Source organism: Cetorhinus maximus, chromosome 15 (assembly GCF_964194155.1).
Source record: "Cetorhinus maximus chromosome 15, sCetMax3.hap1.1, whole genome shotgun sequence".
Classification (NCBI taxonomy): Eukaryota; Metazoa; Chordata; class Chondrichthyes; order Lamniformes; family Cetorhinidae; genus Cetorhinus; species Cetorhinus maximus.
Window position 1 is genome coordinate 84954130 of NC_135893.1, and position 17837 is coordinate 84971966.

Below are 17837 nucleotides of genomic sequence, written 5' to 3' on the forward strand. Positions count from 1 at the left end.
CCCATCATGGCTCTCTGAATGAGCAATTTACTTAGTGCCATTCTCCCGCCTTCTCCCTGTAACCCTGCACATTCTTCCTTTGCAAGTAACAGTCTAATTCTCTTTTCAATTCTTCAGTTGGACCTGCCTCCACCACCCTCTCAGGCAGTGCATTCCAGACCTTAGTTATTCGCTGCATGAAAAAAGCTTTTCCCATATAGGTTTTGCTTCTTTTACTTTAAATCTGTGCTCTCTCATTCTTGATCCTTTCACAAGTGGGAACAGTTTCTCCCTATCTACTCTGTCCAGACCTCTCATGATTTTGAATATCTCTATCAAATCTCCTCTCAAACTTCTTTTCTCCAAGGAAACAGTCCTAACTTCTCCAATCTATCTTCATAACCAAAATTCCTCATCGCTGGAACCATTCTCATGAATCTTTTCTGCACTCTCTCCAATGCCATCACATACGCCCTAAAGTGTGGTGCCCAGAACTGGAAGCAATGTTTCAGCTGATGGTATTTTTTACATCCACCTGAAAAAAGAGACAGGGTGTTGATTTAATACTTTGCCTCGGAGGCCTCCAAGATCATCTTCCGTTCCAGAGTCCGCTCCGTGGAGCAGGATGAGACGTGCTCACGTTTCTTCTTCCAAAAGGTACACAGAGAGCGCTCTGTGATCAGCAGCCTGAAGGAAGAAGACGGCTCAGTAAAGTCATCACGGTCCGACATTCTGAGGATCAGCAAATCCTTTTATGCCGGATTGTATGACGTGAAGCCCACGGACAGCACGGCCTCCCAGTCCTTCCTGTCCTCTATCACGGAGGTCTTAGACCACAGTACGCGGGAGAGCCTGGACAAACCGCTAACTCCTGATGAACTGACTAAGGCCCTCGAGTCCTTCGAGAAGAGTAAAACCCCCGGAAGCGACGGCTTGCCGGCGGAGTTGTATTCGGCTCTGTGGGACTTGATCGGCCCAGACCTGCTAGGAGTGTACGAGAGTATGCTCCTGGCCGGTAGTATGTCAGAATCCATGAGGAAAGGCATCATCACCCTCATCTACAAGCACAAGGGGGAAAGGGAGGAAATTAGAAATTGGCGACCCATTTCACTGTTGAATGTGGACTATAAGATTCTGTCCAAGGTCATCGCCAACCGGGTCAAATCCGCTCTGGAATTGGTGATTCACCCTGACCAGACCTGCTCTGTGCCAGGCAGGAAGATCTCTGACAGCCTGGCGCTGCTCAGGGATACGATTGCCTATGTACAGGACAGGGGTGTGGATACCTGCCTCATCAGCTTGGATCAGGAGAAGGCCTTTGACAGAATATCGCACACCTACATGGGGGATGTGCTCTCCAAAATGGGGTTTGGGGAGGGAATTCGAAATTGGATCCAACTGCTCTACACTAACATCAGTAGCGCAGTATCAATCAATGGGTGGGAAACAGATAGCTTTCCGATTAAATCTGGAGTCAGGCAGGGCTGTCCTCTCTCGCCTGTCCTTTTCGTGTGTTGCATAGAACCCTTTGCCGAGTCCATCAGGAAGGATCCGGGCATAAGAGGAGTGACGATCCCAGGCAGTGGAGGCACTCAGGTAAAAGCCTCCCTGTACATGGACGACGTCGCCGTCTTCTGCTCGGATCCGCTGTCGGTGCGCAGACTGATGCACATCTGCGACCAGTTCGAACTGGCCTCGGGAGCCAAGGTAAATCGTGGGAAGAGCGAGGCCATGTTCTTTGGGAACTGGGCTGACCGATCCTTTGTCCCCTTCACTGTCAGGGCTGACGGCCTGAAGGTGCTGGGGATATGGTTCGGAGGGACCGGGGCATGCGTTAGAAACTGGAAGGAGCGAGTGGCTATGGTGAAAAGGAAACTGGGCATGTGGGAGCGACGCTCCCTCTCCATTGCGGGAAAGAACCTGGTCATCAGGTGTGAGGTACTCTCGCTGTTGCTGTACGTGGCGCAGGTCTGGCCCATTCCAGACTCCTGCGCGATGGCGATCACTCGAGCCATCTTCCGCTTTATCTGGAGGTCGAAAATGGATCGTGTCCGCAGGGACGCGATGTACAAGCCTCTAGATAAAGGGGGAGAAAACGTGCCCAACATCGCCCTCATACTGATGGCCACCTTTGTGTGTGGCTGCATCAAGCGGTGCGTAGACCCTCAGTACGCAAACACCAAGTGTCACTACGTGCTGAGGTTCTACCTGTCCCCGGTGTTGCGAAGGATGGGTCTGGCCACGCTGCCGCGGAACGCTCCAAGTAGTTGGACCGTGCCGTACCACCTGTCCCTGGTGGAAAAATTTATGCAGAAAAACACCTTTGACCACAAGTCCATCAGGCAGTGGTCAGCACGTAACGTCCTAGAGGCCCTGAGGGAAAAGGAGAGGGTGGACCCTGTGGGATGGTTCCCCGAGCAGACTGTCAAAGTCATTTGGCAGAATGCCTCATCGCCAGAACTTTCCAACAAGCACCAAGACGTAGCTTGGCTGGTGGTGAGAAAGGCCCTCCCCGTCAGATCCTTCCTACACGCCAGGAGTCTCACCCCCTCTGCACGTTGCCCTCGAGGTGGCTGTGGTGGGGAAGAGACCGTTGTTCACCTCCTTGTGGATTGTGCCTTTGCAAAGAAAGTCTGGAGAGAGATGCAGTGGTTGCTGTCGAGGTTCATCCCGAGCAGTTCTGTGACACAGGACTCTGTGCTCTACGGGCTGTTCCCAGGGACACACACCGAGACAAACATCGACTGCAGCTGGAGGATCATCAACTCGGTGAAAGACGCGCTTTGGTCTGCCCGAAACTTGTTGGTCTTCCAGCACAAAGAGTTGTCCCCGACCGATTGTTGCGGACTGGCACAATCCAAAGTCCAGGACTACGTGCTGAGGGACGCACTAAAGCTTGGGGCAGCTGCCGCAAAGGCGCAATGGGGAAGGGTCGCTGTCTAAGACCTTTCTACCACAGCGCACCGAGAGACTGGGAACTGTTTAGAGCCCCTCGGGCTGTACAGATCAAAATGAAAGGCTGTAAATGATTGTAATATTGTTTGTACTGATGCACCTGGTGATACATTTTGTAAAAGTTTAACCTGGATTGTACCCTTGTAATGTTGTTTTTGAAATGGTTTTGAATGTGATTGAAGATATTTTATGAATAAAGTATATTTTTACAAAAAAAAACCTCTTCTGAAAGATAGCACCTCTGGCAATGCAGTAATCCCTCAGTACTACATTTGAGTGTCAGTGTTGATCTTGCACTGAAGTCCTGGGTTGGGACTTGAACACACAATTATCTAACATAGAGGCAAGATTGCTACCCACTGAGCCACATAGTAATAGGGGAACATAATACTGTCAGGAGTGCTGTCATTCAGATGAGCCATAAAACTGAGGCCCCATCTACCTTTTTAGTTGGGATTAAAAGATCCCATGGCACTCTTGAAGAATGCAGAGAAGCTATCCCTGATGTCTATTTATTCCTCAATCAAGCACACAAAAACAGATTATCTGGTCATTATCACATTGCTCTTTGGGGAGTTTACTGTGTACAAATTGGCTGCCATGTTTCCTACATTACAGTGACAATACTTCAAAAGTAATTGACTGTAAAACAAATTTAGGGACACCCCGAGGTTGTGAGTGGTGCTATAGAAATACAAGCCTTTCTTTTTATGATCCATACCATTCCTTTTGTGAATTAAATTGTTGGTCTGGAATCTCCACAAATAGAATGTCATTTGATGCAAATTCCCTGGACCAAAGTGTAGTCTGTTTACTGCACTCTCTGTGACCCTCTACCTTCACTGAAACAGCTAATAAACTACATTCCTTCATGAAACTTTAATGCCCCTTCTCGGCTGCTCTGCAGTTACCTGAAAGATGCTCGGGCATTTTGGAAAATAATCCTTTAATAATTGAAGAGTGGGTGTTTGTGGAGGGCAGGCATTGTCTAACATCTGACAATTTCTTAATTTGTCGCTGCTCGTTCTGAATGACCTCATTAGAAGGAGGATCAGATTCTGTGTTTGGCTGCTGTCCGGGGATGCAGATTTTCAGCCGGATTGATTTCACGGGCGCTGGAGCTTTCCCGAGTCATCAATCTTCACAGGTCAGTAAAGGCTGGCAGGCTGTTGCACCGTGTAAGGCATCACAGATGAGTTCAGCTCTCTCCTCATTCCCTTGCAGTCACTCAGTGGCAATCAGGAGCAGAAGACCGTGATGATGATCCCTCTCCCTTCCCTCAGAGACACGGTTCTTAATAAAAACAAAATGCTGTGGATGTTGGAAATGCAGAAAGAAAACAGAAAATGCTGGAAATACTCAGCTGGTCTGGCAACATTGGTGGAGAGAGAAAAAGAGTTAATGTTTCTAGTTGAATATTGGCTGTAATAATAAGAGTGCTGATTGGCCTGAATGTGGAGCTCTGATTGGCTATAATGAGTGCAGGAGGACTGTTGTGTGTAACTCAGGGAAGGAGTGACATTTAGAAGTTTTTTGCTCTTGTTTTTTTCCTAATTTCCACACCCTTCTTGTTGAACACAGATATAGTGAAGAAAGGAGGGCAAACTATTACAATCAGGTTAGCAGGGACAAACTAACTCCTCTCTTTGTCCCAGCCCTGGTTTGGTTATAACAGAATTTGAATTTTAAAAGGATATTACCAGTTCTATATACATATATATATATATATGTAAACTGGCCAGGTTCCTTAAGTTAACAAGTAAAAAATTAGTTTTATTGCTAAAACTCAGTCAGGCAAAGATGCAGAAATTATTAACATAAGGTTTAAAATGTACAAATGTGTCCAACTCCCCATTAATGCCAAAAACAACACACACACATAACCCTCCCAAGCATGCAAAAAAGAAATAAATCTTTCAGAGTTTCAGATTTTTAAACTTGGCCAAGGAAAAGTTAAATTCAGGAAAATAAATATTAATGAATTGTCCAAATGCTGAAGAGTCACTTTCCATAGTAGCTGTTGGTACTTGGGTTTCTCACTGGAGCAGTTGTGGCTGGTTGATTCCATCTTGTCTTGGAGGCAGTGGTGTTGACTTGGAATCCTTCTTTAGGAACTCTCAGTTTGCAGCAATGAGGTCTTCCGGTGGGTTTTCAAATCACATACAGCTAAGCTTTGATGAGAGAGGTTTCAGAGAAAGGGAGATGGGGTAAGGCTGCCTCTGTGGCAGTTTCTCCCTGACTGTTAATTTAAATATGGCATCGTTTTACACCCAAGAGCTGGATCACGTGATCTCTCTCAGGTTTCAATCTGGGATTATCTTCGCCACTGTCTCTAAGATCTCTGTAGACTCTGAGTCTCCATAAAACAGCCTGAGCCTGCGCAAATGCAACATAGTAGCTGCTGTAGGCCAGTGTCCTTTGCTTAGCAAAAGCGTTCTTTTCAAAAAGTTCAATATAAATATACATACAGCCGATGACATTATAAAATAACATATGTCCAGCCAATGACATTATAAATTAATATTCTGCGTAACATATTTTCATAACACAGTGCAAAGCAAATATCTGTTCAAAACGCTTGTGCTTTTGGGAAGCAGAATTAAAACTGAATTTAGAAAAATGTTCAACTTCAGAGTCAACAATCATATAATGTAAAATGGTTTTATATTGGGGATATCTATTGCTCAGTGCTGCATTTTGAGTAAGCAACTTAATATGGATGAGGCATCAGTTCCTGTCACTAATCATGTTGTGTTTTTCACAGCTGAAATGGGTGTTGACTCAGATATTCACCAAGGGGTGAATATCAACTGACACTGGATTATCATTAACGCTTCCATGATTGGAAGTCCCAAAACCCAGAATGCAGGAAATTAAGAAGGTTCAAAGGTTAAACAGAGAAGGCAGATCTTGGCTGGGTGACACCAAATATGGATTGCAAAAGCTTGCACAATGTGGACAGAAACAGTTATCGGTGAATGGATATACATGGATGTTGCTCAGATTGACCCAGGGAAGTGAAGATTTAATAGAGATTTTTTTAAAAATTAAGATTATTTCCTCTTGTTGCGAATGGTCAACACCTGAGCAGGACTGGGATGAATATCTTCGCAGGGAAATTTTCTAGTGCTGTTGAGGGGGCAAGGGGGTGGTTTAAACTAGATTGGCAGGGGGCTGGGAACCTGACGGCAAATTCAGAGCAGGGAACGAGAGATGGAGAATTAGTGAGTGACTCTGAAAGGCAGAAGAAGCTCAGGTTAAAAAGTGTACAGCATAGGAATTTGGCAGTGTTAAAAGCTGTATATGTAACCGCAAGGAGCATAGCAAACAAAGCCGATGAGCTGAGGGCACAGATAGACACATGGCAGCATGATACAATCGCTATAATAGAAACTTGGCTCAAAGAGGGGCAAAAAAGGCAGCTCAACACTGCTAGATATAGAGGCCAGAATTTTCACGTCGACATGCGGGGGTGGGCCTGATAGCCAACATGTAAAATGACGCGCAGTGACGTCGGGCGTTTGTCTCAACGTCACCGCACATCATTCAGATCTTTTGTTTGACGGGTGCGCACCAGGGGCGACTGCGTGCCCGCCAAATTGTCAAAGGCCTGTTAAGGCCATTAAGAAACCAATTACAGTAATTAACAACGCTGCCTGTCCAACCTTAAGCTTGGCGGGTAGGCAAAGAGCTCAAGCGGCCTCCGTGTTTTTCAGGAAACCTCATCCATGGGCCGGATGAGGTTTCCTGAAGGTTTTATTAAATAAATAAATATTTTTCCCACAATTTATAAACATATCTCAGCTCATGTGACACTGTCACATGAGGGGACACGTCTAAATAATTTTTATCTTTCTTTATTTGAAACCTTCAATATGAACTTAATCTCCCTGAGGCAGCTCTGTGCCTCAGAGAGATTTCTGCACTCTTTCATGCGCGTGTGGGAGGATTCTCCCTCCTCCCCCGCCCGCACAGGTAGCACTGAGCGCTACTGGCCGTGCATCATGTTGGGGGGTTCTTAGTTGGCCTGCCCACGTAAAATGGCGGCGCGCAGCTGATCGCGGGCTCCACACCCACCTGCACCCGCGCCCGCTCCCGACCGGCCCGCCCAACAGGCAGAAAATTCTGCCCAGAGTTTACAGGCAGGATAGAGAGAGGGATGAAAAAGGTGGGGATGTAACATTATTGGCTAAAGAAACAATTACAGCTGTGAGAAGGAATGATATACTAAATGAAGCATCAAATGAGGCCATATGGGTTGAACTCAGAAATAAAAAAGGGGCAGCCACATTGCTAGGAATGTACAATAGACCCCCAAATAGTGGATGTGAGTTAGAAGAGCAAATATGTAGGCAAATTTCAATGTGTAATAATAGTGCAGTAATAGTTGGGGACTTCAGCTACCCTAATATCAATTGTGATATGAACAGTGTGAAGGACACAGAGGACACAAAACTCTTGAACTGCATTCAAGAGAACCTTTTTAGCCAACACGTAACAAGCTCAAAGAGAGGGGGTGCAATTCTAGATTTAGTCTTAGGAAATGAAACTGGGCAAGTGGATGAAGTAGCAGTGGGGGACCATTTTGGAGATAGTGACCATAATACAGTTAGGTTTAGCATCATTATGGAAAAGGACAAAGATAGAACAGGACTAAAAGTTCTAAGTTGGGGGAAGACAAATTTTACAAAGCTGAGAGGTGAACTAGCAAAAGTGGACTGGATACTGTTACTAGAAGGAAAAACGGTGTCAAATCAGTGAGAGGCATTCAAAAATGAGATTCTAAGGTAATGGTCGATGGGTGTTTTTGTGAGTGGAAAGCAGTTTCCAGTGGCGTTCCACAGGGCTCAGTGTTGGGCCCTTGCTGTTTGTCGTATATATTAATGATTTGGACTTAAATGTGGGAGACATGATTGGGAAATTTACAGGTGACCCAAAAATTGGCCATGTAGTTGATAGCGAAGAGGATAGCTATCGACTCCAGAGTGATATCAGTGGTTTGGTTGAGTGGGCGGAAAAGTGGCAAATGGAATTCAATCCAGAGAAGTATGAGATAATGCATTTAGGGAGGGCAAACAAAGCTAGAGAATACACAATAAATGGGGGGATATTGAGAGGGGTTGAGGAAGTGAGGGACCTTGGAATGCATGTCCACAGGACCCTGAAGGTGGCAGGACAGGTGAATAAGGTGATAAAGGAAGCATAAGGAATGCTTTCCTTTATTGGACAAGGTATTGAATACAAAAGCAGGGATGTAATGATGGAACTTATAAAATGCTGGTTAGGTCACAGCTGGAATTTTGTGTACAGTTCTGGTCACTACTTTCCAGGAAGGACACAATTACTGTGGAAAGAGCAAAGGAGATTTACAAGAATGTTGCCACAGCTTGAAAATTACAGCTATGAAGAAAGATTGGATAGGTTAGGGCTTTATTCCTTAGACCAGAGGAAGCTGAGGGGTGACCTAATTGAGGTGTACAAATTTATGAGAAGCCTAGATAGGGTAGACAGGAAAGATTTGTTTCCCCTAGCTGTGGGGTCAACTACCAGGGGGTATAGATTTAAGGTGATTGGTAGAAGGATTAGAGGGGAGATGAGAAAAAACCTTTTCACCCAGAGGGAGATGGGTGTCTGGAATTCACTGCCTAAGTTGGTGGTTGAGGCTGAAACACTCAACTCATTTAAAGGGTACCTGGATCTGCATCTGAAGTGCTGTAACCAACAAGGCTACAGACCAGGTGCTGAAAAGTGGGACTAAAATAAGCAGCTAGTTTCTTTTTTCTCTTTTTATGGCCAGTGTAGACACAATGGGCTGAATGGCCTCTTTCTGCACCGTAACTTTTCTTTGGTTCTATGGTTCTATGGGTGGGGAATCAGTGACAAGGGCTGAGTCATTAGTTGAGGAATCATTCAGTGAGTTACGGTGACATTACAGTTTCAATATTGTTTTAAGTCAAGTGTTGCTATTTATTTTTACAGCTTCATAAAGAGCAGATTGAATCTGTGAATGTTGGCGGAACAAGACAAGTTATTGATGGTGAGAGCCCAATTTATTGCCTGGATACAATGTGCATTTATGAAGCACCTTTAATGTACAAGAACGTCACAAGGTGCTTCGAAAGAAGGGAATCATAAGACTTCTAAACAAAGAAATAGATATTAGGAGGGGTCATTAAAGGCTTCATCACAGTGGTGGGATTTAAGGAGGGCCTTAAGGAGGAGAGAGACATGTAGAGTCAGAGACAGTTTAGGGAGCATATAAACTAAGCTGACACTTCAGTGCAGTACTGAAGAGTGTACTGTATTGTCAGAGATGCCACCTTTCAGAAGAGACATTAAATTGAGGTTGTAGGGGAGGCGGTGGCGTAGTGGTAATGGCTAATGCTCTGGGAACAAGGGTTCAAATCCCATCATGGCAGCTGGTGGAATGTAAATTCAATTCATAAATCTGGAATAAAAAGCTAGTCTAATGGTGACTGTGAAACCATCGTCAATTGTCGTCGTAAAAGCCCATCTAGTTCACTGATTTCCTTTAGGGAAAGAAATCTGCCATTCTTACCTGGTCGGGCCTATGTATGACTCCAAACCCAGTGTGGTTGACTCTTAAATGCCCTCTGAAATGGCCTAGCAAGCCACTCAGTTGTGTCAAACTGATACAAAGTCTACAGAAAGGAATGAAACCAGACAGAGCACCCTGCATCAACCCAGACACTGGAAATGACAATGACAAGCCCATCCCTGTCAACTCTGCAAAGTCCTCCTTACTAACATATAGGGGGGGCTTGTTCCAAAATTAGGAGAGCTGTCCCACAGACTAGTCAAGCAACAGCCTGACATATTCATACTCTCCAAATCATACCTTACAGACAATGTCCCAAACATCAGCGTCCCACTGGCAGAAGTGACCCACCAGAGGTGGCAATGGAATGGTGTACAGTCGGGAGGGAGTTGCCCTGGGAGGTACTCAACATTGACTCCAGACCCAATGAAGTCTCATGGCATCAAGTCAAACATGGGCAAGGAAACCTCCTGCTGATTACCACGTATTGCCCCCCCCTCAGCTGATGAATAAGTACTCCTCCATGTTGGACAATACTTGAAAGAAGCACTGAGGGTGGCAAGGGCACAGAATATATTCTGGGTGGGAGACTTCAATGTCCATCACCAAGAATTTCTCAGTAGTACCATTAGTGACCGAGCGCTAAAGGACTTAGCTGCTAGACTGGATCTTCAGCAGGTGGTGAGGGAACCAACAAGAGGGAAAAGCCTACTTGACCTCATCCTCACCAACCTGCCTGCTGCAGATGCATCTGTCAATGACAGTACTTGTAGGCGTGTCCACCGCACAGTCCTGAGGAAACAAAGTCCCATCTGATAAATGGGATAGATTTTGAACAGGTCTAGTGCCGCAAGACTGGGTAACAATGAGGTGCTGTGGGCCATCAGCAGCAGCAGAATTGTGCTCAACCACAATCTTTAACCTCATGGCCCAGCATATCCCTCACTCTGCCTTTACCACCAAGCCAGGGGATCAACCCTGGTTCAATGAAGAGTGCAGGAGGGCATGCCAGGAGCAGCACCAGGCATACCTAAAAATGAGGTGTCAAACTGGTGAAACTACAACACAGGACAATTTGCATGCCAAACAGCATAAGCAAGTGATAGAGCTAAGTGATTCCACAACCAATGGATCAGAACTAAGCTCTGCAATCCTGCCACATTAGTCATGAATGATGGTGGACAATTAAATAATTAACTGGAGGAGGAGGCTCCACAAATATCCCCATCCTCAATCATGGGGGAGCTCAGCACATCAGTGCAAAAGATAAGGCTGAAACATTTGTAACAATCTTCAGCCAGAAGTGTTGGGTGGATAATCCATCTTGGCCTCCTCCTGAGGTCCCCAGCATCACAGATGCCAGTTTTCAGCTGACTGGATCCACTCTATGTAATATCAAGAAATGGCCGAAGGCACTGGATACTGCAAAGGCTATGGGCCCTGATAACATTCTGGCAATGGTACTGAAGACTTTGTACTCCAGAGCTAGCCTCACCCCTGGCTAAGCTATTCCAGTACAGCTACAACACTGGCATGTGGAAAATTACCCAGATATGTCCTGTCCACAAAATGCAGGAAAAATCCAATCTGGCCAATTACAGTCCCATCAGTTTACTCTCGATCATCAGCACAATGATGGAAGGGGTCGCTGACAGTGCTATCAAGTGGCACTTGCTCACAATAACCTGCTCACTGATGCTCAGTTTGGATTCCACCAGGGCCACTCAGCTCCTGACCTTCATTCCATCCTTCATCCAAACAGGGACAAAAGAGCTGAACTCAAGAGGTGAAGTGAGTGTGACTGCCCTTGACATCAAGGCAGCATTTGACCGAGTGTGACTTAAAGGAGCCTTCGCAAAACTGGAGTCAGTGGGAATCAGGGGGAAAATTCTTCACGTGGTTGGTGTCATCCTACAACAAAGGAAGATGGTTGTGGTTGTTGAAAGTCAATCATTTCAGTCCCAGGACATCAACGCAGAAGTTCTCAGGCTAGTATCCAAGGCCCAATCATCTTCAGCTGCTTCATCAATGACCTCCCCTCCATCATTAGGTCAGAAGTGGGGATGTTCACTGATGATTGCACAATGTTCAACATCATTCGCGACTCCTCAGATACTGAAGCAGTCCATGTCCATATGCACCAAGACCTGGACAACATTCAGGCTTGGGCTGATAAGTGGTAAGTAACATTTACGCCAAAAATGTGTCAGGCAATAACTATCTCCAACAAGAGAGAATCTAACCATCGCCTCTTGACAATCAATGTCTTTGCCATTGCTGAATTCCCCACTATCAACATCCTGGGGGTTGCCATTGACCAGAAACTGAACTGGACTAGCCATATAAATACTGTGGCTACAAGGGCAGGTCAGAGGCTAGGAATCCTGCGATAAGTAACTCACTCCTGACTCCACAAAGCTCGGCAACCAACTACAAGGCATGAGTCAGGAGTGTGATGCTCTCCAGTTGCCTGGGTGAGTGCAGCTCCAACAACACTCAAGAAGCTCAACACCATCCAGGACAAAGCAATCCATTTGGTTGGCATCCCATCCACTGCCTTAAAAAGTCAATCTGTCCACCACCAACGGAAAGTGGCAGCAATGTGCACCATCTATAAGATACACTGCAGCAACTCACCAAGGCTCCTTCACCTTGATGTCAAAGGCAGTCACACTTACCTCAACTCTTGAGTTCAGCTCTTGATCGAGGTCCAAACCCACAACCTCTACACCTAGAAGGACAAGGGCAGCAGACAGATGGGAACACCACCACCTGCAAGATTCCCCTCCAAGCCACACATTATCCTGACTTGGAACTATATTGCCATTCTTCATTGTTGCTGGGTCAAAATCCTGGAACTCCCTCCCTAACAGCACTTTGGGTGTACTTACACCACATGGACTGCAGCAGTTCAAGAAGGCAGCTCACCACCACCTTCTCAAGGGCAATTAGGAACGGGCAATAAATGCTGGCCTAGCCAGTGGCGTCCACATCCTGTAAACGAGTAAATAAAAAATTTGCCCTCTCAGGTGGATGTAAAAGATCCCTAGTTGAAGATGCGCCGGGCAGTTCCCACCCACCCAGACCATCCTTTGGTGTCCTGGCCAATATTTATCCTTCAACCAACACCACAGAGAAACAGATAATCTGGTCATTTATCACATCACTTTGTGGGAGCTTGCTATGCATAAATTGGCTGTCACAGTACATTACGGCAGTAACAACACTGCAAAAAGTATTTAATTGGCTGTAAAGTGCTTTGGGACCTCCTGTGGTCATTAAAGTTTCCATATAAATGCAGGATTTTCCTTTTCTTTCTTTTTTCAACAGCATCTAAAATGAACCTCTGGTCCTGCAATAGTTTCCAATTTTTCTGATGATTGTCTGTTTTGATGACTGTACATTTCATGATGAGCTTTCAACCTTCTATTTGCTTTGAACAAAGAGAATCCATTAAGAACATGCAAACCTAAGGAATAGCAGCAGGAGTGGGCCATAGAGCTTGTTGAGCCTGCTCCACCATTCAATGTGATCATGGCTGATCTTCAGCTTCAATTCCTCTCTCCCACAAGACTTGATTCCCTGAGAGACCAAAAATCTGTGTATCTCCGCCTTAAAGATATTCAACAAGTTAATTAAGGTCCACTTGCTTGGATTCCAGTTCAGTCATCCAGAATGAACAGGTCAATGTAGCACTGATAAACAGGCTTCTCTTCTTTATTTCTAGTGTACCTCCATCGAAATATCCTGAGTTTAATATACACCAGCACTGTCAATGTGGTCTTCAGAGGACAACAAATACATCAGGGGGATGAAGATACTGTGCCATATGTTCCTGTGGACAAGGTCTCTGCTGATGTGTTTTTTTTAATTTTGGAGACACTTTCACTCCATCTTGTCATTTTCATCCACTTCCCCCAAATCTCAATCCACACCCCTCTACCCCGCTATGCATCCACACCCCTCCCCCAAATCTCCATCCACACTCCTCCCCCAAGATCAACTTCACAGCCCCCACTCTCTATCCACGCCCCTCTCCCTCCCCTCTTCCATCCACACCCCTCTCTCTCACTCACCATCCACATCCTTCTCCCTCACTCTCTGTCCACACCCCTCTCCCTCACTTTCTATCCGCACCCCTCCCCCACAACTCTCCATCCACACATATCCCCCCAATCTCCAACCACATCCCTCCCCTCTCACTTTCCAACCAGACCCACTCCCCACTTTCCAGCCACACCCACCCCCACTCACCATCCAAACCCCACCACTGCTCACCATACAGAGTCCCTACCCCTCACCCATTCATTTAACCACTTATCAATAGACCCACACTCCCTCTCTGGGGATTTCCTTGTTTTCACTCAGTACAAGATAGCACAGGATGAGCTCTGAATGGGAGGACAGGACTTTTAAAAGCAGGGAGAGAGAGAAGGTGTTTGGAGTAAGGAGCTATAAATAGGATGGTCTCTCTGTGATTGGTCCAATCTTGCTGTTAATTACAAATAAGAGTAATCCAATCCACTCCCTGAAATGTGTTTGCTCACAGTGAAACCTCCATGGTTGTAGAAAGATGCTTCAAAGCATTTTACACACAATGAATTATTCTGAAATGCAATGACTATTATGTCTGCAAATGTGGCAGCCACCTTGCACACAGCAAGATCCCAAGTGTTGGCTGGACGGTGGGCAGTTTCTGTGCCTCTCCCACCAGATGTCTGCTATTGGCAGAGGTGAAACCAATTGCCATCGTACCCTCTGAAGTGAGGGAGCGGCACCTAAGCGAGAAGGAAAACCAGAAAAAAAGGTGTACATTTTCAAAGTGACTATGCAGTTGCCTAAATGTTCTGTGTAATTTCCTGTTGTACCTTTCATCCTAGCACGTTGATTATTACTCCAGGACCAAAGCTATCGCTGATCAGATGGTGCTGGCAGCTGATGGCTCTCCACTGAGGGGTACATGTCCTTACAACAACTTGCATCTTTGTTTCACTTTTAACATAATAAATGTCCCAAGGTCCTTCACAAGAGCATTATCAAACAAAATTTTCACCAAACCACACAAGGAGATATTAGGACCGGTGACCAAAAGCTTGGTCAAAGAGATAGGTTTTAAGGAGTATCTAAAAGAAGGAGGGAGAGAGAGAGAGGAAGAAAGGCAGAGAGGTTGAGGGAGGGAATTCCAGAGCCCAGGGTCCAGGCAGCTGAAGGCACGATTGTCAATGGAACAGTGATGAAAATTGTGGAATTGGAGGAGCGCAGAGATTACAGGTCTATAATCAACCTATTATCCAGAACATATTACCCATTACTCATTACAGCATTCCTTCCCCATCAATTATTTGAAATGTTGCTTGTGGTTACGCAGTTATTGTCATGATTAAAAATCCTTCCATTGTCGGCCCCAGCCAACCCCCAACCCTGTTGTCCATCTCACACTTTCCCCTGGTTCTAGTCTACTCCCTCTAACCCCACTCCAGCCTTTGCGCATCATCTCTCATGCTGTATGGATTCTCTTCCTAAACTCCAATGGTTTTTTGATCTCTTCCCATTTTTTTCCCATCATTTTTACTATTCCCTGAATTACCTTGCCCGCCCAGTTCCAGTTTGTAATCCAGCCTGCCCTTCCTGAGGCTCCCAAGCGCAATAAATCATCAGGGGGAGAATTTTCTCCCCGTCAGGCGGACTGGGCAGGAGCGGTTGTGGGCGGGTGCACAGCCGATAGCCACCCGCAATCGGCCACACGCCGCCATTTTATGTGGGTGGGTCAATTAAGGTCCGCCCAGTGTGACGCGCACCCGGAAGCACTCAGTGCTACCTGTGCGGACGGGAGGAGGAGGGAAAGTTGGGGCCTGCGCTCTTTCGCACATGCACGTGAAAGAGCACAGAAATCTCCCTGAGGCACAGAGCTGCCTCAGGGAGGTTAAGAAAAGTCATAAAGATGTTAAAAATAAAAAAAATTAAATTATTCAGACATGTCCCCTCATGTGACATTGTCACATGAGCTGGGACATGTTTATGAATTTTCTTGAAACATTTTATTAAATTAATAAACCCATCATGAAACCTCATCCCGCCCGTGGATGAGGTTCCATGAAAAATGCAAAGGCCGCCTGGGCTCTTCGCCTGCCCCCCGAACTTAAGGTGGGAAGGGCAGCCCTGACAAGTGCTTTAATTAGTTGAGTAATGGCCTTAACAGGCCTTTGACAGTTCGATGATCTGCACAGCTGACTCCGGTGTGCACCCGCTGAACTGAAGATTGGAATGACGCTCGGTGATGTCAGGACACATTACTGTATTATCAGTATTACTGATGATTTACCTGGCATTGCAACTCTACACCACGTGTCGTGTGACAGAATTTAAATTTAGCAGCAGATAATGTAACGAGTTAAACATTCTCTGAACATGAGGCCTGACTCAGAAGTTAAACGTCAGTTAATTGATCTTTCAACATCCTTGATGGATGGCATGTGTAGTGTCTGACATTTTCAACATTCTCTTATGTAGGAGGAAGAGGGGAAGGAGCAAGAGGAAGGAGAGGGAATACAGTTCAGACTGGGCCCCTGCCACCCTCCAGTACCTCGCCCAGGTTACTGTGTTCACAACTGAACCTTGACTGTGATACACTGCAGAAATTCTATCCACCCTCCCTACCCATGTCTTTATCCCACAATGGGTAGCAATCAGGAGCAAGAGTCCTCATTGGGTTTTTATACCTGCGACCTAGCCCAGAGACACTGAGGCCAATTTTATTGTCCTTAATTTAAAGTAATTCAAGAGGCACACCTCAAATAGTGCAGCAATCCCTTAGTATTGCATTGTGGGTATCAGCAAGATTTTGTGCTCAGCTTTTTGATTCTCAAGGGATGTGGATTCATCCTTAATTTATCATCTGATGCTGAATTCGATTTTGGATTTCTGGATTTGAAAGTTATCCCAAACTGAAGGCCAACTTTGCAAACCGTGGAATCCCTACAGAGCTTTCAAGGGCAGAAACATTTTGTACCAATTAAACTCAAAGCTACTCTGACATGTTTTTTCTCTTTTTTACACAGGGGGTAATATGTTCTGAACCTGCGTGCTCCGCCCCCCAGGTATCTATGGGCCTCAGGAACAGAGACACTTGGCGCGGGTGGCAGTTAGTATTGGGCCACAAGCTCCTTCCATTTCAGCTGGTAATTTCTGCACCTTGTAAAGATTAGCAATGGTCTTTATGATGAAGAGAATTTACATCATGGCACCTCAGTATCTCAGTATTCCAACTGTGTCACACCATCCTGAGGTCTGCCATATGACCTGGTAGATCATGTGACCTGCAGCACCATGTGACCTGGTGACCTTGTTTCAACTAAATAGATTGGGAAGATCAATTTGAAGGTGCATCAAAACTAGGTTAGATTGTCAGGAGATGTTTCTTTCCCCAGAGAATAGGATCCAATGGATTAAATGACCCCGCTCTGTGCCATACTGACTCTGTGATCTCTGGAACCAGCTGTCAGTTTCTGTGGCCGCTGACTGGCTATGTTCCTTCTAGCCGTGTGTATAAAAGGAATTGCATAGCTCTAACAAGGTCAGAGTGATCTCCTGGACTTGTTTCAATTGCTTAAGGTATTCAGAGAGGAATTTCCCAGAGTTTTTCCCTCAAATTGACCTGGGTTTTTATCAAATTTCCTGATCACATGGCTGTGGGGTGGGGTATGTATATTGTGATACACAAGTTGTCACAGAGGGTCATTCCTTCTCCACCATTGTTCATATGTCGTCACCGTCGGTCCCTCGAAATGAGGATGACCTCTGCCAGGCTTCATGATTTGTATATCCTCAGGTGACTCCGCAGGCCAATCCTGGAGCCATAGGGCCTTTGGGCAGAGGGGACAAGAGCTTCTCTGAGAAAAGAGGGCTTCCTCGAGCCAGAGATTATGCGGGCAGTTTCTGACCCTGTTGTGACTTGTTGGATGAGGTGCCGCCATGGCACAGTTAGCGGCAAGTTCCTCCCATGCACCAATATCAATTTGTCCCCTTTTCAAGAGGCCTTCAGGATGCCCTTAAAATATTTTCTTTGACCCCCTTGAGATCAGGCGCCAGCCTGAAAAGAGGATCTGCTTTAGAAGCCGATAATTTGACCTGCAGATGCAGCGTCCAGACCAACGGGGCTAATTTCGCGTAACAATTATCGTGATGTTGTTCAGTGCCCTGGTCAGACACCATATGGAGTAAGTGTATTCAATTTAGGATACCAGGCTTCACGAAAAATATATCAGCTTTGGAGGTAAAGATTCACAAGGATGATGATAGGATTAAGCTATGAGGCCAGGTTGCATAAACTAGACTGGTATTGCCT

At 45.8% G+C, this 17837-nt stretch overlaps 1 protein-coding gene across 1 annotated transcript in view; it reads left to right on the plus strand.

The window, feature by feature from the left end:
- sdr42e2 (short chain dehydrogenase/reductase family 42E, member 2) overlaps nt 1-17837 on the plus strand; it is a 45378-nt gene that overhangs the window by 4867 nt on the left and 22674 nt on the right. The window contains 4 exon segments of the mRNA XM_078557660.1: nt 8914-8971; nt 13221-13339; nt 14374-14449; nt 16552-16634. Coding sequence (XP_078413786.1) covers nt 8914-8971; nt 13221-13339; nt 14374-14449; nt 16552-16634 — 336 coding nt within the window.